Raw genomic sequence first — 21,888 nt, 5'->3', positions numbered from 1 at the left:
ACACCAGGCTCTTGATCCTTATAAAATCTGAACTATTCGAGGATAAGGCCTGAGTAAACATGGACTATGCCTCGCTTTGTTTCAGTTCAACTCAGCAAACTGCAGCTGGACCTTCCAAAATGCCAGATGCAGGAAAGGAGAATACTGATTTTTCAGCTCCTTTTCTTCTCAGTCTGTTTCCATTTTGCTTTGCCTTTCGGTTCTTTCTGCTCCCAGGTTAGTACTGCTACCCCTATTTCTGATTACAATTTTGCTTTGGATCAACTTACCTGATTTTGTCCTGCCATTTGCCCAACCCACCTGCCTCCAGGACCAGAGCCACCCATTTTCACTGATGCCGTAACTTTCTGCCCACAAGAGAGGTTACGCTTAAATACCATGTCTGCTTCCCTTGAGTACCCTATTCTCAAGGCGCCTTCTACACCTCCCGTTTGTTTACCCTGGAGACCACAGTTTGCCGAATATTCACTATGGAATTGGGAGTACACAAGCTATACTGATGTGAGGAGAAATACAGGCAGCTATGCACACTCTCTGCAAAGATGTGGCATGCGATGAGCGTCAGATCGGTCAAATCCATAAAGCAGAGGAAAATCACAGATTCCTTCCTGAACATGGTATGAATACTCAGTAAGAGAAAGATAACAGCAGGATATAGAAATCCGACATCAATCATGCACATAAGGAAATGGGGATTCACAACTTCAGCTCCACCAGTGTGGCCTAAAGAAATGACTCCAGGTACTCTTGAGGTGTAACAGTGAAAAACAGAAATATGCAGATTTAGCCTAAGAATCTCCTTCCACCTTGAACGTTCGCAGACTCATGGGTAAGACAAGTATCTCAAAACAATAAATGTATTCTGTGACCCTCAAGTTCCACGTGTGCACATTCTAGCTCAGACTCACCAGTCTTCATACCTTGCAAAGGGAAAGGTGGCAGTCAAGATCTTCCACTGAAGGTGGAAGATCGTCAGTGTAATAACCAGTGTAGGCTGTCTGTGGCAAAGACACCACAGACGCATGCCGATCTCCAACATCATAATACACTAAAACCTGTTTTTGAGAAAAATACTTTTATTTTCACACAGGGAATTGGTGTGAACCATATATATGTTTACTAGGCACACAAACACCTTATTGTGCACAGTTCTTTTCAGATTAGATATGTTGCTCAAAGATGGTCAGCAAAAAGCAGTTAGAAAGTAACAACAACAAAGGTCCAGCTCCACGAGTCCATACCAGTATCATCCTCAAATGTGAAATATCTGTGTCCATTCTGCTTTGGGGCTCTAACTGCAGAAGTCAGAAAAATCACAAAACTATTCTGCTCCTTTAAGATGCAGGAATATTGGTGAGCATTCATAATTTTCCTTCACTGAAAATCTCACTGAATATAATAAGGAAGTCATTGAATACCGTGTCTTTCTATTACATCCAAGTGATTTTCACAGTAGGCAATCTGCTAGAACACCACAGGAGTCCCACACTTTGAAATAAAATGGCACTGTGGATACAGTTTTATGTGCGATCCTTTTTAGTCTAGAGCACTGCCTAGTTTCCTTACTCTTGGCTGAATTGAGTGGGCAACCCATAGTGAGTGAGTGAGAAGAGAAAAAGTATATAATGAGTTCTCTTTTTGTCTTTATCGATAATACAATTGTGCTCTGCCAATTACTGGAGTGGCGACTGTATATCACACTTTGAAAAGAAACCAAAAAAAGATTTTTGCGCTGCTAAAGTGGTAGACATGCCATTTGCGGCAGGGGGCAAAAATCAGTAAATCTAGGTGGCTCTTGGCATGCTTTTCCTACACATCTGGTGCAATAATATGGTACCTGAGTCAGAGAAACACTTCTTCCCATCCCCCTCTCCAAATGAGCCTAATATAAAATCTATTTAGTAAGGACATTCTGCACAAGGCCTCCTATGTGCTTGATTCTCTTTAAACAAGGCATTAATAAAATCACAGTGGCATCTAATAAGATTTTTAATTCCTTGAGGGTAGAAACCATGGATAATCCTTAATGAGTCTAATTTAGTGGGAGCATTTAGTTCACCTCTTAGTAGGAACAACCAATAGAATATTCCTACACCTAGAAGATATATTTATATAGGTTGTATTACCAAAGGCTCCACAATGAAATGGGAATCAGACTGGTCAATGCACTGCCTGTGCTCAGTAAAGATTGGTTTCCAGAATTACTAACAGCAGAAACTGACAGCAAGGGTATCAATGAATGAAAGGGGAGTTTCAGAAATATGATGCTGTTTTATTGCAGAATGAGTTCCCATTTGTGATTACAAGTAGTCTGAAGAGCAAGTCTACATAGAGCTTGATGCCAAGACGCTGCAGTTCCGTCACCTGTTCCCCAGAGAACCAGAGCTCTGAACACACAGTCGCCGCCAGCAGGACCTGCGCCACATCTAGAGCCACAGAAGGCAAGAATCCATAAAAAAAACCTTTATCTCCATTTTGTGAAAAAACCCCTAGCTAACCGACACAAATTTAAGATACAGTAGCAGTACTCACAGTCTCTGGGGTTCGGAAATTATGCTGACTTTCCAGGTTTCCAAAAGTGGGGACAATCGTCTGTTCAAGGTTTCCCAACACTAAGAATAAACAAATGAATAAATACATGAAGCACGAACTTTCATTGGCTTATACACTTTTCTTTTAAATCAGCTTACCAACTATATTGAGCATTTGTGGCAGACTTGCAGGTGTATCTTATTCAACACTTTCAGCTTTCAGGGACACTCAAAATCTTCAGCAGCTGTTCCATCTATCGGACAACACCATGCTTGTAGGATATTAGGGCTTAAAATGCTCTAGGCTAGATCTACCATGGAAAAATCACTTAGCTTCTACATGAAAGGACAAGCAACTAAAAGTTACAAAACTCTAGCTAAGGAACACTTTAGCCTATTGATGCTCTTTTTCCTCCTACATCTCAGGGAATTGATGTGGAGTCATTTCAGGGAAGCAATGTTCTGTTTCAAGATCTGATGAACAGCTATCTGATAGAAATATACTGGGAGCCAAACAAAATTTTCTAGTACAGCAGTCCCCCTTTATCCGTGGGGGATATGTTCCAAGACCCCCAGTGGATGCTTGAAACCTCAGACAGTAGCGAACCCTATATATACCACGTTTGCTCCTATATATACATACCTATGATAAAGTTTAATTTATAAATTAGGCACATTAAGAGATTAACAACAATAACTAATAATAAAATAGAACAATTATAACAATATACTCTAATAAAAGTTACCATAGATTTTAGCAACCTCAGCATACAATTTTTTTCTTTCCTTATTAAGTTGAGAACTTTCACCTTTTCACTTAAAGGAAGCACTTTACAGCTTCTCTTTGGCATACCTCAATTGCTAGCATCACTACTCTTGGGCTTTGGGACCATTGTTAAGGAAAATAAGGGTTATTTGAACATAAGCCCTGCCATACCGCCTGACAGTCAATCTGATAACAGAGACAGCTACTGAGTGACTCATGGATGGGTACCATACACAGCATGGATACACTGGACAAAGACAGGATTCAGTCCCAGGTGGCACACAGCGGGACAGCATGATATGTCATCACGATACTCAAAACTGCACACAATTCGAAGTTTATGAATTATTGCTGGAATTTTCCATTTAATATTTTTGAACTGTTGTTGGCCAATGGTAACTGAAACCATGGAAAGCGAGATTGTGGATAAGAGGGCTACTGGAGAAACATTTAGAAAATGAAAAAGAAACAGGTAAAATTTATTTTAATAATATTATTTATTTATTTTTAAAGATTGGCACCTGAGCTAACAACAATGGCCAATCTTTTTTTTTTTTTTTTCCTGCTTTATCTCCCCAAATCCCCCCTGGTACATAGTTGTATATCTTAGTTGCAGGTCCTTCTAGTTGTGGCATGTGGGACGCTGCCTCAATGTGGCCTGACGAGTGGTGCCATGTCCCCACCCAGGATCTGAACCAGTGAAACCCTGAAACCACTCGGCCACGGGGCTGGCCCATAAAATAATTTATTTAAATTGTTATATCCAGATTATCATTTGAACATGTAGTCAATATAAAAAATTAGTGAAATATTTTTACATTTCTTTTGTCCTAAGTCTTAGAAATCCAAGGTGCATGTTATACTCCCAGCACATCTCAATTTGGACTAGCCACATTTCAGAAGCCCAACAGCCACATGTGACTAGTGGCTCCTGCACTGGACCACACAGCATTAGAGGGATACAGGAACCAAATCCAGAAGGTCAGTCATTCTGGAAGACACTAATCTCATCTTCTCAACAAGTTCCTGAAAGGAACAAAAGTGATTGTTGAGAACAAAACAACCATTTCTAGTGTGTTGTTCTAGATTAGATCATAGTTTTAAAAAACCAGATGTAAAAGACTTAAAAATTTTTTTGAGAAAATGTGAATATTGATTAAGTGTTGGATTATATTAATAAATTATTAATATTGAAAAGTCTAACAACGTAATTTTGGTCGTATAGGAAAACATTCTTAATTAAATAAACTTAAATATTCTTAAATATTTAAATAAGTTTAAATAAAGATTAAATGTTGAAAGACAATTAAATAAATACTCTCATTCACCAACTGGTCCAGCCTCTTCAACAAATCAATGACATGAAAAACTCAGACTGTTAAAGACTTAAAGAGCCCTAAGGAACATAACGCCAATGTGTGTTTTTCCCAACACAGCAAGAAATTAACTCACTTCTGACACTATCTGTTTGGAGATGGATAGTCACACCTCAAGGCCTCAGTCCCACAAGTGCCCTCTCAGTTCAGAGGCCAATCACAAGTCCAGGTTGTTACCTGTGCTTCTGAACAATTGGCTACAAATCAAAGGTTCCCACAACCCATTCCTTGGGTTCTATTAATTTGCTAGATCAGCACACCGAACTCAGACAAACGTTTACTTACATCTATCAGTTTATTATAAAGGGTAATATAAAGGTTACAGACGAATAGCCAGATGAAGGAGTACATGGGTCAAGGTATCAGGGAAGGGATGCAGAGCTTCATGCCCTCTCTGAGTGCACCATCTCCCCGAGTTCACCAATCGGGAAGCTCTCCAAACCCAATCCTTTTGGGGTTTTACGGAGACTTCACTACATAGGGATGACTGATTAAATCACTGGCCATTGGCAATTTATTCAACCTCCAGCTCCTCTCCCCTCCAGGGAGGTCAAGGGATGGGACTGAAAGTTCCAACCCATTAACCACAAGGTGGATTCCCCTGGCAACCAGCCCCCATCCTTTGGCTATCTAGGGGCTTTCCAAAGTTGCCTCATTAACATAACAAAAGACAGCTTTATTGCTCTTGTCCCTTAGTAAATTCCAACAGTTTTAGGAGTTCCGTGCCAGGAATGGAGAAGACCAAATATATATATTTTTCATTATAAGTCATAATATCACAACAACCATTAGCAATATGTGGTACTCAAATGGATCCTACTGAAGCCGAGTATCTGAGAATTACTGTAGATAATTCAATAAGCAATTTGTTGTTTTCCTGTTTAACTTGAGGGGTGACTCTGGTTTCAAGGATTTGTAACCTTGTTTTGCAGAAGATTTGTGAGCTTGCTTTGCAGAAGAAAGAGAATGCCTTCTGGGCAACTGCAATCACTGGATGGCCAGCCCTCAGCAGCCACTGAAGCCCAGAAGTCAGATTGCCCAGGGGCTTATCAGGAGTGACCCCTCTGTTTCTCCAAAGCTCCTCCTGGCAAGCCCCTTAGCTCTGTAAAACCTCCCTGCTTGTTAAGGTGGATTTGAGCAAACTCGTACTCCCACCTTCTCATTTTGGCCAATTTGAATAAATTTTTCTCCATCTCCATGTCTCCACCAATGTCTCAGTGTTTGGCTCGTTGCACATGAACTTGAGACGAAGAGGTTTGCTATCACTGCCCTGGACAAACCAGCTGTCAAGGACATATTTATGAAACTGGGGAGATTGAGTATGGAATAAGCATCAAATTATGTTAGAAATTACTTTTAATTTTATCAAGTGTGATGTTATCTTGACTTTGCAGTGACTTTTTTCTTAATGCATAGCATTTTTTTTTTAAATCCATTAGAGGCTTTTATGAAAGAAAAGGCTGAGCTCCTATCAATCCCTTCAGTGGCCCAAAAGAAAGCTGGGCATGTATAGGGGAGATTCATAAAACATCTCTAAGTGATTGTTCAGCAAAACCAAAATATCAGCCAACAATTCAGCTATCAAATACTGAGTTTTGGCACATCACTAAGAAACACGCCAATATCTGGATTTTAGATTCACTCCGAATCTTGTCCACTGAACTCATATCATTGTATGCCTATGAACTAAAAGGAAATGCCAGTAGAAATAACAGCACAAACAAGTGATTCTAAGTCAAATAACTGAGGTCACAAAGGTCCTCCAGACGTGAACTAAAGCATAAACAGGAAACAGATGAGGTGAGCCAAGACTTGCAGGGCTGCAGCCAAAGCTGAAATTAAGGTGCTTGCCTCTGAGAACTCCAGAAGAGTGACAGCAATTACTGCAGTCACTTAGAGAACTGTAATGTAATAAGTTGTTTACTCCAATATCAGAACAACACTTGTCCAAGATAATTACATTCCTGCAGACCACCTTTAAAACTTGCTAAAATGTGTTTATATACCTGGCCCTTGAGAGTGTTTTAAGTTGGTGTTTTGCAGCTTGGTTTACAATAGGAAAAAAAGACCTAACCTTTTTATAGCATTAAGATAGATATTGAAGAAATTATATCTGTGGTATTTAGGATACATTGTTTTCTGGCAGAACTAGCAAGTCAATGAAACAGAATACTGCAGATATGTTTTAAATGCATGTTGTAAATCTGACAGAGTGACCTGACTTTTGGATTTTATCTGGATTCCTTTATAATTAGATGCCCAATTTATCTAGTATGTATCTGGGGTCAACAGATGGGACCGAGCTGCTATCGCTGATTCTTTTCTCTTTAATGAAAGGACAGACTTAAGAAAGTATGCACGTTGCCTAAAGACAGAGGAGAAACAAGATGTTTTACCCAGATGTTCTATCAAATTAAAGGCATCTATGCGTCTTGAAAGGATTTGTGAGAGAAAATATAGAAATATTTATAGTTTTAGTTATTCTGCTGGTAATGGAAACTAATAGATTCACTGGTTAATGTCAACACAAAGGAGAAACTGTAAATGTGAGTGAATAAAAACAGAAACGGTTTTATTGAAACACCATCTAGGTAGAACAAAGCTGCAGCTGTTGCTCTCATGACCTAATATAGTACTGAGAAGCAAATGATTTATGATGCTAATATGATAATTATACTTCCACTACTGACGGGCTCCAGTTACCATTTGATATTCTCATTTCTGGTAATCTAACACAGCTGAAAAAGTTCATTTCTCAGCAAAACTAAATTAGTCAAATTCAAGGTGACACTTTGAGGGCTTTTTATTAAAACAGGGACAGAATCAGGGCGAAAAACAATCTAAACAGGTAAACGTTAAATTTTCTTTCTTTACATAACTCATTTTTCAAATGTAATATTTTGAAATATATTTTTAGTATTGTCACAAAGCTTCACTTTATACTACAGAAGTACCACCTTGAATGGCATCACGATTAGTTCATTAATGTCTGCACTCGGAATATAAAAAGTATCTGGGACCTCAATGTTACCTGTTCATCAAAAAGCTGACTAGACAACTGAAAACTAGTTATTCTAATATGATGAAAAAACTTCGGTCTTGACATGTCAATGGAACTTTGTATGGATGCACAAGGAAAGTGCAATGGAAAGTCAGGTTCCACAAACATCCATTGCCTACCTTGTATTTTGCACAGTCACTGTGTTATTAGGCTCTGGGGATACCAAGAAGCACCAGATAAGGCTCCTTCTTCTTGAGGAAAGGAATTTGAGACATGATAAACGTCCATTTTAGCATAATTAGTAAGTGCTAGGCTAGACAGACTTATGGAGTACTGCAGAGAGGAAAACACTGTACACACACATTATCAGTTGCTTTACTGTAGGCAAAAACCAAATAATCGAGGATTTAGGTCAAAAGAAATCCACTAAGCATTTTTCTTTCCTAAATTTGATAGTAATTAATCACATAACAATTACTTAAAAATGAAGCAAATAGAATGCAGTTAGTACAGTAAGATTAGAGCAATAAAGTCGGTGGTGGTACAAGTTCTAACATACTTAGTTGGCAGTACAAAATGAAGAGCCCAAGAGAAACGTCTAGAGGCGCAGTCACATTAACAGGTTAATAACGGTAAAAACAGAACAGTGGAAACCTCCCCAGAAAGTTGCAGTTCACATGATTACTTGTCTATCAGTTAGAAATGGAGTAACTAATACTTATTATCCCAATTGCTAAACAGAGAGAGAACTTCTACCCAAGGATGACTGAGACTTACTTAGACTGGCCAATAAAAAGAGCCATTATCTACAATGTTATCACTTAGATAATCTATTATCCATCAGAACACACAAAACGACCTCTCAGGCATGGGTAAAACCCAAAGTGCCTGATAAGTAGTACCCTAGCAATAAAAGTAATCAGAATTAGGCATCCACACTTCATCTAGCTTAGAGCACCAGCAGGGCAGGTGGTTGGGTACAAATGACGTATTTATTATGGTGACTGGTTGCCAGTGAAATGATTGGAGACATCGTGAGCATAAGAGAGACAGCAGGTAAAAACAGACCACAGCCTGGTGCAAAGGGCACTGGGCATGGATTGAGGGGGCTGACTGAGTTCAAGCTCTGACTCTGCAACTTACCTGCACAATCCTGAGTAATCACTTATTCTCAGTTTATTTATCTGATGCTAGTGATAAAATTACGTTTCCCTGGTTATCTCAGAGTTGTGCAAGATACAAATGACAATTCAAAAGGATGCTGTAAAAAAATAAAGCACTATATAAATATAAATTAGGTTTGTGTACACAGACCCAGTGATATGAAGAAATATAAACAGAAATTTCCTGAGTGTGCCATTTTGTGCCTGGCACTTCTAAATGTCTGATCTTATTGAATCCTATTTTTATCCTCGTTTTCACAGAGGATAAAAACTTGGAGGTTATAAGTTGCCTGAGGTCAACCACTAGAAGTAACAATGGGAATCTCAATCTGTCTGATTCCAAAATTGGACATCTTTTTGAATACACTAATGTGTCTCCTGAGCTGCTCTGAACAATTCCATGTGGCCCTCTGATGCTAAATATAAGCTGATAAGGAATTAAAATAGCACTATGAGTACAAGGCAAAAAAGTATTGACAAATAACAGACTAACATAGCTTGAAAAACAAACAATGAAAAAAACAATGCAGTGAAATGTATTGACATAGGGTTCACGATGAGAAGAACTAATGGAAAAACTCCACAAAATAAACAAACAGATACAATATTTTGGCAAGTGGCTAAAGATATTCATGTGCCAAGGATGGAGCTAGGTGATATAAGTACAAATACAAGATAAAGAGGGTATATAAACTATCCTCAGGAATTCCATGATTTAGTGGATGTCCAACTAAAAAAAAAGTCAAAAGGATGGCCCATATCACCTTGGGAATGAAGATGTGCTCACATATCCAGATGGCAGGAAATCTAGTGATCTGCCAGGCAATCCTGGACCTAAAACTCTCTTCTCGCAATTGACTAGAAGTCTCTGAAAACTGGATCTCAGCATACATCTGATGTTTGACCTGAATGCCAGCACTCAACAACCACCATTTTCAAAGCAACCACATACTTGAGCCACCATTTCCTGTCACTCCATACCTTCCAGATACTATGTGGAGACTGCCCAGTCTCACTCCCCACATCACTTACTGCTGAGCCTACGCCCCAGGTCTTACACCATCCTATGGTAGTCAAATTTGGTCTCCAGGTTCCAGTGTCTCCTTCTCTGGCCTCAGTTTTTAACAGGATCTACTGTATTTTGGTGGCAATTAGGTAGGGAAAAATCTATTTCCCATATTATCCAGAGGTAAGCCTGCAGATTACAGGCCCTATAATATTACAAAGAGATTCTAAAATGGGACCAAAAAGTCATTGTTACTGAAAAGAAAGTTAATAATGAAACATAAAACACAGAGACAGGAAAATTTCTTTAAAGGCTAAGATGGCTGTGTTTCACCACACAGGGCAACGACCTTGTATTGTAAGATCTCCACAAGGTACAAACCTGTGGCTTCAGGCAAATTCCTTAACCCTATATCTCAGTGTCCTCGTCAACCAAATATAGGCTATAATACCTACATCAGTAGGCTATTGTGGAGAATAAATTAACTGACACATATATAAAAGTGACTTGAAAACTGTTAAGTACCATATAAATATAAGCTATTATTTTTTTACTTCCATTTTCAATAAATTTGGCGTCTTTGACCTTGTTAAGCACCAGTTTTTCCTTCTGACTTCTTACCTGGCTATCCCTGCCATTCATTCCCTTTTTTAATAATAAAATAAATTTAAACATAGAAAAAGATAACATTAATTCAGCAAATATTTTTGAATGACTTCACTGTCCTAAGCACTGTTGGCTACTACTTTCATGAAAAGAAATGTGAATCAGGAAATGTTTCCTCACTTTGCTGAATCTGGACTGACCTCTCTCTTACCCCAGCTTGTTACTGGCATACAAACTCAATGACTGTAATATTTAAATGAAAAAAAAAAATGTGGCATTCTTCTCTAATCATTTCTGGAATACAAATTCTAAATTCAAGTTGATGGTTTCCATTAAAGTTCTCTGGTTTTCCCATCTTGAGAAAGACAAAAGCACTCTCTCTTTCTCTCTCAGATAATTCTGGAAGTGGAAGTAGGACAATAAAGGGAAGAAGAAAAAATGTCATTCATGAAGATGTCAAATTTGTTAGGGTAAGAAAATTTTTGACTCATGGCTGGAACCCCGTACTATCCATCAGGCAATTTAGAAAATTCATAAACCTTCTCCCAACATTATGGAAAAAACTTCCTTGCCCCAAAGGTCCCCCTGTTTCGCTTGCCTTCTTGATTAATGTATTAGCATCGAATCACCTACCTCAGCCAGAGCTGGGGCCATTCTTGACTTTTCTCTTTCCCTTAGTCTCGACATCTGGTCAATCACCAAGTTTCATCCTTTTTATTATCAACCTCATCCTAAGTATATTCCATCTGGAATGCACATCCCCTCACCCCCCATTTTACCCTTTCTTTAAATTTGTATTTCAATGTCACCATTTCCATACCAAGTTAAGTTACTTGCCTCTACTCCTAGAGCGCTTTGCGTGTCTAGTAAAACCTGTCATATCACTATACGAGGGGTTCAAAACTCAATTGTTGCATCACTGCTTACTAAAATACATTATTTTTCAGTTGGTCTTCTAGTTAGAGTGTGGAAAAGAAAGAAAGAAAAATGAGTGATTATTATAAACAAATTTGCAGCTTACACTGAGCAGAGTCCCAAATAATCACATGGTAGTTAGTTACTCTTTCACAACTGGCCCCCAGGACAGAAGATGAAATCTGGGAAAAAGATAGGTGTCCATCCGCCTTATCACACTGTATGGCCATGACTGGTTTTTTCCCTCCACTGGTCCATGGGCTCCTGGAGGGCAAGCCACTGTCTTATTCTACTTTGTCTCCTCAGAACCTGAAACAATACCTAGCATATCACTGATGTTCCATAAGTGGGTGAATGAACAAATAATAGAATGAATTATAAACTCTTTGTCACTCCAGAAAAGTTACTAGTGCTCTTCAGTTCCTCAGAATGCAATTTAATTACCTACATAATAATAAAAGAATTTTCATATTTCCAGAAACATATTTCATTAGGCCACACTAAGATATGTCCACACACAAAGCAGATAATATTTTTCAAATATGTGGACAATATTTATAAAAAGGACAGGCTCAGCCTCTTCTCCATCCTGCCCACTGGTCCAGCAACACATCAAACAGGAAGCTGCTCCTACCCGCAGCACAAAAGACGCCACAGCAGAACAAAAGGGGGGACAGTTCAGTGCGTCCCTTGGGCATCTCATCCTCCTGGCCCTACCCCAAGTGGTAACTCTAAGGATTTCTTCCATCTACGCATAACAATACCATCTCTAAGAAGAGCTCTGGTAAACATAATTTTCTGCATCTTGTTACATTTCCAGTGATGCTTACTGTTGTTTTAGCTCTTATCCACTGTCTTTCCCTATTCCCGCCATCCCTCCCCAATAAATCAGCTCTAAAAATACACCTAGAAGTTAAACATGACTCCTTTTGAAGAGCTGGGAACTATCATCACATTATCCATTCTCACATCGCAACCAGATCAGGTAATGCCTTTATAGAAAAGTCCAATGTATACTACAAACCTATCAGATCCCAACTGAATTCATTGGTTCCTTCACCATCTTAAAAAACTTCTTTACTGTGACATATATAAAACATAAAATTTGCCAATTTTAACCATTTTTAAGTGTAAATTTGGTGGCATTAATTCTGTTCATGATGTTGTGCAACCATCACCTCTATTTCCAAAACTTTTTTTTTTTAATCACCTCAGAGACTCTGTAACCCTTAAGCAATAACTCCCCACTTCCCCCTCCCCCTAGTCCATGGTAACCTCTAATCTATTTTCTGTCTCTATGAATTTGCCTATTTTAGATATTTCATACAAGTGGAATCATACAACATTTGTCCTTTTGTTTCTGGTTTATTTCACTTAGCATAATAATGTCAAGGTTCATCCATGTTGTAGCCTGCATCAGAACTTTGTTCCTTTTTATGGCTGAATAATATTCCACTGTATGTGTATACCACATTTTGCTTATCCATTCATCTGTTGATGGACACTTGGGATTTTTGTGCCTTTTGGCTATTGTGAATAATGTTACAACAACTAAAGACATACAAGCATTTGTTTGATTCCCTGTTTTCAATTCTTTGGGGTATATACTTACGAAAGGAATTACTGAGTCACATGGTAATTTTAAGTTTAGCTTGTTAAGGAACCACCAAACTGTTTTCCACAGTGGCTGCTGCGCCATTTTACATTCCCATCAGCAAAGCATGAGGTTTCCAATTTCTCCATATCCTCACCAACACTTGTTATTTTCTGTTTTTACGAAATTCTAGCCATCCTGGTAGCTATGAAATAGTGTTATGGGGTTTTTCCCCCTTCTTCTCCCCAAAGCCCCCCAGTACATAGTTGTATATTCTAGCTGCAGGTCCTTCTAGTTGTGCTATGTGGGATGCCGCCTCAGCATGGTCTGATGAGTGGTGCCATGTCTGCATCCAGGATTCAAACCAGTGAAACCCTGGGCCGCCAAAGCAGAGCACATAACTTGATCACTTGGCCACAGGGCCAGCCCCAGTGTTGTGGTTTTGATTTACATTTCCCTAAAGGCATATGATGTTGAGCATCTTTCCATGTCCCACTGGCCATTTGTATATCTTTTTTGGAGAAATGTCTACTCAAATCCTTTGCCCATTTTTCAGTTGGGTTGTCTTTTTGTTGAGTTGTAGGAGTTCTTTATATATTGTGGATATTAAAGTCTTATCATACGTGATTTCCAAATATTTCTCAAACTCTGTTAGTTGTCTTTTTCAGTTTCTCAATAATGTCCTTTGATGAACAAAAGTTTGTAATTTTGAGGGGTTTAATTTATCTATTTTTTTGTTGTCATTGCTCACGCTTTTGGTGTTATATCTAAGAACCCATTGCCAAATCCAAGGTCATGAAGATTTATCTCTCTGTTTTCTTCTAAGAGTTTTATGGTTTTAGCTCTTATGTACATGATGTGAAGTAGAAGTCTAACTTCATTCTTTTTGTGTGGAAATCCAGTTGCCACAATGCCATTTGTTACAAAGACTCTGCTCATTGACTGTACTTGGCATCCTTTTCAAAAACCAATTTGCCAGAGATATATAGATTTATTTTTGGACTTTCAATTCTATTCTATTGATCTATATGTTTACTCTTATGCCAGTACCACACTGTTTTTGATTACTGATTTTTGATTAGTGTAGTTTTGTCATAAGTTGTGAAATCAGGAAATGGGAGTCCTCTGATTTTGCTGTTCTTTTTCAAAAGTGTTTTCGCTATTTGGGGCCCCTTGCAAATTCAATGAATTTGAGTCAGTTTTTCCATTTCTGCAACCCTTACTATTTTAACAACTTAATAATTTAAATCTAATAACTAACAATTATTGATGATATAACAGAAAAGTATTTTTATTTAATTTTAACCAATTTGAAGTTGTTTTTTTAAAAGCTTGGCTAAGAACAGCTGATGTTCTATAAAGGACAAATGGTATTAATTATAGAAATATGTTCCAAAAACATCTTGGAAAGCTATCACTTCACAGTCCAACTGGTTCAGGGCTCCTCAGACCCTCAGGGTTCCCAACTGAACACCACCCTGAGTTTGCAGTTGGCTGTGGCTCAGCTGAAACTTGGTTCTAGTCACTGACCTGTCAGGACCCAGATTACAGTGATTATACATGTCCCGGGGATGAAAAAAGACACCACTCTTCAATTCCTATTGTCTTTAAACTCAAAGTACATTTGACTCATAACTTCATGCTTAACTACCAGAGTAGGCCTAATTTCAAAAGCAGTTTTTGAAGCCCAGGAGGGAAGAGAACAGGGAAATCCAAGAAGGAAAAAAATCGATAACTATAGGTCCACATTCTCTTATCCAAAACCTTTGATGCGAAAACTTGTGTTTCAGAGTTTTTCAGAATTCAAAAAGAAAATAGCTCTTACACACATATACCGTATAATATGATGCACCCCTTACTCAAACACATTCATATTTTGCAGCCAAAAATATGAATAGTCATTCTAAGTGGGATAAAGGAAAAAAAACATAAGCGGTCTCCTGTTGGCCAAGGTCAGGTTTCTCCAGCAGATGAGTTCAAATTTTTTTTCAACACTTTTTGGATTTTTGAACTGTAAGTAAGGAACTGTGAAAATATAACTAGTAAGAACGTATTCAGCACACAATAACAGAACTTAAATCCCAATTACAGCAGCTTGTCACATCCACACAGAGCAAAAGGCTCACAGGAAAGACCAAGAAGGAAGGGCCCAGAGATTGCCACTTCCCACCATTTCACAAGTTGGATGTTTACCAAGTCAATCTTTCCCCTAGTAATCAGCCACAAATAAACTCTAACAGAGAAAGCGAACTCTAAAATTTGCGTAAAAAGAAAACCAGAATTGATATACCATTTTTAATGACCAAATTGACAGAAAACAGTGATTAATACCTAATATTAGGAAAGATGCAGAGAACACATAGACAGTGTCAGGTTGTATGAGTTTTCTGGGTGGCAACTTGGCAAATGCAGCCAAAGCTTTAATATTAGTCATACCCTTCAATCTTATAGTTCTATTTCTAGGAAATAATATTTGATGGCTTAAATCAATTAGGATACAGCTATATGAGAGTACCTATTTAAAATAATTTTGTAGAAGAATATTCATGACAGAAAATTTTAACAATATATTTCAATGTGAAAAAGTAGATTATAAAACTATATATAGTATATACCCAAAAGAAGTGAAAGCAGGAACTCGAACAAATATTTGCACACCCTACTCACTGCAGCAATATTCACAATAGCCAACAGGTGGCAGCAATCCAAGTGTCCATCAACAGACGAATGGATAAGCAAAACACACAATGGAATATTAGTTAGCCTTGAAAAGCAAATTCTGACACATATCACAACATGGATGAAACCCAAGGACATTACGCCAATTGAAATAAGCCAGTCACAACATGGCAAATATTGTGTAACTCCACTTATCTTAGGTGTCTAGAGTAGTTCAATTCCTACAGACAGAAAGCAGAATGGTGGCTGCTAGAGGCTGGGGGAGGGAGCAATGGGGAATTATTGTTTAACAGAAGCAGACTTTCAGTTTTGCAGATGAAAAAGTTCTGGAGATGGATGGTGGGGATGGTTGCACAACAATGTGAATGCCAGTGAACTGTACACTTAAAAATGGTTACAATGCTGGGCCAGCCCCGTGGCATAGTAGTTAAATTCAGTGCACTCCACTTCAGCAGCCCAAGTTCACAGGTTCAGATCCCAGTCATGGACCTACACCACTCATCAGCCATGCTGTGGTGGGGACTCACATATAAAGTGGAGGAAGACTGGCACAGATGTTGGCTCACGGCTAATCTTCCTCAGGGGAAAAACAAAAATGGTTACAATGGTAAATTTTAGGTTATGTGTATCTTACTAAAAAAAAGTAGTTAACAATATGCTACTCATTGTGGGTTAGGCTGTACCAGGCAGCAGTAGGTGGGGTTTCTTAGACAGATGAACCCATTTCATCCTCACAACAGCCCTATAGGGTAAAGGTAAGTATCATAGTCACCTTTACATCACTGATGAAGAGGCACAGAGAAGTCAAGTATTTTGCCCAAGATCCCACAGCTAATGAGCAGGAGAACAGGAATTTGAACCCAGGAGCCCACAGGCCAAGATTATAACCACTATATTACACTGCCCCCTGACCTTAGGTAGCTTGCTCTCTTGCATTATTCAAGTCTCTGCTCAATCCTTGCCTCAGAGAGGCTGTCCCTCAAAAATCCACCTCCAGGGTAGAGCCACTATTCTCTGTCACCTTCTCCTGCTGTCCTTTCCTTTAGCACTTAATAATTACTTAGTTATATATATTATGTGATTTCCAAGAGGGCAGAGATTTTGCCTTATTTGTAGCTGGATCCCAAGCACCTAGAATAGTGTCTGGGCCACCCTGTGCACTCCATGATTATCTGCCGAGCGACTGACCAAATGGATGCACAACTTCTCTAAGGCTGCTGCTGGAGTCAGACAGACCTGAATTCAAATCCCAGACCCACCACCTCCAAAAGGTGTGACCCTGGGCAGCTTATCCAACCTTTCCAGGCCTCAGAGTCCGCACCTGAACTATGGAGTGAACAGCACTTCCTTGCAGGCTTCTTTTGAAGATGAAATGAGCTGTGGCATGTGAAGTGTTTAGCATGGTGCCTGCACATAGGAAACCTAGACAAACATTAGCTACAAGGATTACATAACGAGAGGGGAAAAAATGTTGGCTGAATCTCCCTGAAGTTCTTCTCATTTTTGAAAGAGGGGTATAGCCTTTGGAATATGTTGAGAAATAAAGACGTCGACAGTAGTTTATTAAATGATCTATTACTTCAAAAATCAGGAGAGTATCTATAAATTCAGTCTACATGGAAAATGAAGAGAACTCAAGAAACACATTAGTCTATTTCATCCCGTTTTTATGCATTCTCTACTGTATTATTATTTAGGTATTTCTAAATCATGCCCATTGCTTAAATTTTGAACGTATGAATACATTTTTTAAGCCGTCGTTAAAAATAGACTGAGATGACAAAAATTCCTTTTGAATGGATCAGTTCTGACAGTTCAGCATATTATCTTAGGCTAAATAGAATTGAATGCCTATATGGTTGAGGGGATTCAAATTTATATTCGGTTACCACCCCCTGTGCAGCCGCTGCTCAGCGGTAACACAATGAGAGGCAAGCGGAAGGATGGCAGCAAAAGCCTCATCCTCCTCAGGTGACTTCTGGGAAGTGGGGCACCCAGAGCGGGCCCCAGTCACTCCCTCATGCTGCAGGACTGGCGTAGCCATCCTAACTGCGGATGCAGCAAATGTGCTGTGAATAGGTAACTGTTGAGAGAAACTCAGACCTCCGGTGGGAGGAAGGGTCTTGGCAAGAAGCATCTGGACCCTGCCCCGGGGTGCTAATCTCTTTATCCAGCACTATGACCCTCACAAATGCCTCTCTAGACTGTCCCAGGGATGTGGAGGAGTCCTGTCAATTACTCTCATTAATCGGACCACAACATTTTTCAGCTGCAAATGTAACGCTTTAGAAGGTCTGAACCCACGCTGTTTGCTCCACAGAAAAAAATAACCAACTCTTTGGGGCTCTTCTTTCATTACACTTTGATTCTATAACTTGAAACACTAGTCCTGTCGCCAGCTGCTAAAGATCTCCTACCACTCTCCCCAGTAGATGGGGGCGGGGGCATGGTGATGGAGGGGAGGCAGGCAGATCCCAACTGGAACATTCCATCCCAATTTGGGAGCTCTTTATTTAATGGGTTGGAAGGTCATTTCTTTTTAGAATCCCATCAGGGACTTCAATTATGTGATTATCCTCCAGCTGGCCAGATGCAGCCAAGGAGGTTCAGGCATTTCTATTCTAGAAAATACCACAAAGTAGTTCTTTAATTGAGATTTTAAAAATAAACAGGTCATCTGAACATAGGTAAATCACCTAGGAGATGCAAGGTATGTAAATTTTCTCAAAATATGCATTTAAAGTACTAATTACAAAAATAATAATACAAATAACACTTAAATCAGATTGCCTCTCCCCAAGGAGTAATAATCCTGAGGCTTTGTTCCAGGATCAAATGTCTTAAGCTATTGATCCTTTGTGAGTTCATCTCATGCCGGTTTTTGTCCCTGTCCTTCCTTCCATGTACCAAGTTTATGTAAGCATCAGACTTTCACACATAAAATAACACCCGTTGGGGCTGGCCCCGTGGCCGAGTGGTTAAGTTCGCGCGCTCCGCTGCAGGCGGCCCAGTGTTTCGTTGGTTTGAATCCTGGACGCGGACATGGCACTGCTCATCAAACCATGCTGAGGCAGCGTCCCACATGCCACAACTAGAAGGACCTACAACGAAGAATATACAACTATGTACCATGGGGCTTTGGGGAGAAAAAGGAAAAAAATTAAAAAATAATCTAGAATTTAAAATAATAATAATATCTGTCACTTATTTAGCACGCAACATGAGGTAAACACTATAGTAGGTCTGAGAGATGTAAAAATGGCCCTTAAGACATTTACATATGAAGGCTTTAGGTAAATAAACACAAGTGACCATCCAGGGAGAACAGATGCGTGCACAGGGCTGGGGAGACAAAGAAGAGAGTCCTAAGCCAGCCAGGCTGGGGGTGGAGAAGGTGGCCCCTAAACCGAGTGCTGAGGGATGCATAAGAGGAAACAGGGGCCCATCGAAGAGGCTGCTCTCATAAGGAAATCCAGGCTGGAACCAACGTAGTGATGGTGGTAGTGGGAATGAATAGAATTAGATGCAGTCCAGTGATCTCAAGGTGTTAGAATCAACAGGCCTTGCAGGCTAACTAGAGAGGAAGGTAAGAGATGCCTAAGCTAGCAGCCCTGTTTGACCTGGCCACTGGGCTCATTGAGCAAGAAGGGCCTTTCAAATCTCCAACCCCTCCTTCACCAGTTTCAGTAGCACATCTTAACCTCCGATTTTGTAGAGAAAGTGGGAAAACTAGATGCTCTCAGCTGGAAAAATTAAGTTCTATTGCCAAATCAGCCAAACTACATTCGTTTATTCATTCAACCAACAAGCATTTGGTGAGTGCCTGCTATGCGCCAGGACTGGGCAAGGCTCTGGGGATGTAGCAGTCGCTGTGGACCCTGTCCGCCGCTTCATCTGATCTCCCTTCCTCAGCCTAAGGCCTCCTTCCATGCCTTGGTTTCCATTCCCACTGACCTTCTCCCTTATCGGATATTCAGCACTTTCTCCTGTGACTTCAACCTACTCTTTATTTGCCCCTCATCGTGCTCAAATTTCTTCCATCTTAAAAACAAAACAATCCAAAAAAAGCCTCCCCTTGGGCACTGCAGCAGTATCAGAATCTCAACAGTCACGCCCTGTGACTCACAATTCCACTTTAGGAACTCGCTGCATAGCAATTCCTGGACATATAGGAAAGGAATGCACAAGTACGTTCAGTGTAGCATTATGTGAGAGAGCAAAAATGTCTGAAACAAATCTCCAGAGAATACTACAGCACAACAGAACACTTCCCATCTGCCTCATGCAGTGGGATATCTGAAATACGCAGGTGAAAACATAAGCTTTAGCAGACTATACGCAATAAACCCAATTTTTGTAAAGTAGATGTGTCTAAGTGTGTGTTGCGGTAGCATGTGCACAGAAAAATCTTGAAGGAAGTACCTCAAATTATTAACAGTGGTTATATACGAGGGAATGCAATTATGGAGATTCCTCTTGGTTCTATTTTTTAATGTTTAAAACTTTAAGAGCCAGCTCTGATGGCCTAGTGGTTCAAGTTCGGTGATCTCACTGCTTTGGCGGCCCCGGTTTGCTTCCCAGTCACGGAAGCACACCACCTGTCTGTCAGCTGTCATGCTGTGGGAGCAGCTCACATAGAAACTAGACCAACTTACAACAAGGACATACAACCATGCAATGGGGTTTGAGGAGGGGAAAAAAAGAGGAAGATTGCCAACAGACGTTATCTCAGAATCTTTCCCTGCGAAACAAAATTAAAATAAAAAAATAATAATAATGGGGCCGGCCCAGGGGCGTAGTAGTAAAGACCACATGCTCCACTTTGGAGGCCCGGGGTTCACAGGTTCAGATCCTGGGCGCAGACCTAGCATTGCTCATCAAGGCACACTGTGGCAGCATCCCACAAAAACAGAAGAAGACTGGCACAGATGTTAGCTCAGTGACCATCTTCCTCAAGCGAAAAGAGGAAGATTGGCAACAGATGTTAGCTCAGGGCCAATCTTCCTCAATAAATAAACAAATAAAATAAAATAAACTTTTACAATGAGTATATAATGATTTGGTAATCAGAACAAAACAATAAAGATAAGAGGCTATCATAAAAAGGAAAAACAACTTTATCAGCCTTTTCCACTGCATCTATTGCATTACAACACAGTCCAAAATCCTTAATACTCCTGCCAGGGCTCTAGGGGAGCCGGCAACTCTCCAATGGGGATTCGGCCTCTACCTCCCACCGTCCAGGTCTGGCTAAGGTCATCCATGACTTGCACACTGCTAAACCTAATGCCCATTTTACATTTCTGCCTTACTCGACATCTCAACCACCTTTGACACAGCTGACCACGACTTCTTTTGAAGACTCCCTTTTCTTGCTTTCCTTCTCTGAGAGGTTCTTCCAGCTCTCTGGTATCCTCTGTGGACCTTTACGTCTGAAAATATTCAGGGCTCCCCCCGAGGCCAGCTCCTGTGTAATTTATCCCACGGCATCTGTTAACACTTTTAGATAAAGGTTCCCAATGCAGCGTCCATATCAGATGTCTCTTTGAGGAAGGTAAATTTTGTTTGTGGTGCCTTGTTTTCTAAGATGAAATATGTATTTATATTACATAGTCAGACACACACACACAAATGTTGATGGAAAAGAATAAAAGAAAACTACATAGGGGGGATCACTGATGTAGAGAGACATATGTAGAGGGGTAAACCTCAATCGGAAAAGCAAAGATAAGTGTGCATTATACACACACAAACACAAGAAAGGAAGTTGAGGCAGTATCCCCTGAAAGTTTCCATTCGTCTCTCATTTCAGAAGCAAGATGATCCATAAAGAGTGAGGGGAGAGGATGCAGAGCAGAGACTGAGGAAGGCGGTGAGAGTTTGAAATCGTTGCTGCGATGGATTCGCGCATCAGCTGGCTGCTGTGCTGGGTTCAGCGTCTGTCCTGCTCTTTTCTCCTGAGTTCTGCAAATGCTCACAACTCTGATTTTCTTTTTAGCCTCCTGTCCCTAAGAAGATAGTTCCCCAGAGTCAGCATAAGGAGCCAACATAACATCATAACCTGGGGAACTTTCACAAAATGATTCCTACACCCCGCCCACCGAGTCTGGTTTAGTAACAGGGGCAGGGGTGGCTCTATTGTGCACCCCAATTTGAGAAGCAGTGCCCTTAGGAACCTCACTGTGGTCTCTGGGCCACAAGGTCCCTGACCTCAGAGATCACATTTCTCCTCAGTCATTGTACTGACCACT

General features: G+C 40.0%; 1 protein-coding gene across 8 annotated transcripts in view; it reads right to left on the bottom strand.

Moving 5' to 3' along the window:
• ANO6 (anoctamin 6) overlaps positions 1 to 21,888 on the bottom strand; it is a 187,854-nt gene that overhangs the window by 113,085 nt on the left and 52,881 nt on the right. For all 8 annotated transcript variants that reach the window (XM_023643422.2, XM_023643421.2, XM_070271287.1 and 5 more), the window contains one exon: positions 2,533 to 2,612. In XM_023643422.2, coding sequence (XP_023499190.1) covers positions 2,533 to 2,612 — 80 coding nt within the window. The remainder of the gene's footprint in view (positions 1 to 2,532; positions 2,613 to 21,888) is intronic.

Source organism: Equus caballus, chromosome 6 (genome assembly GCF_041296265.1).
Source record: "Equus caballus isolate H_3958 breed thoroughbred chromosome 6, TB-T2T, whole genome shotgun sequence".
In the NCBI taxonomy this organism is placed as follows: Eukaryota; Metazoa; Chordata; class Mammalia; order Perissodactyla; family Equidae; genus Equus; species Equus caballus.
This window is presented reverse-complemented; position numbering and strand designations above follow the sequence as displayed.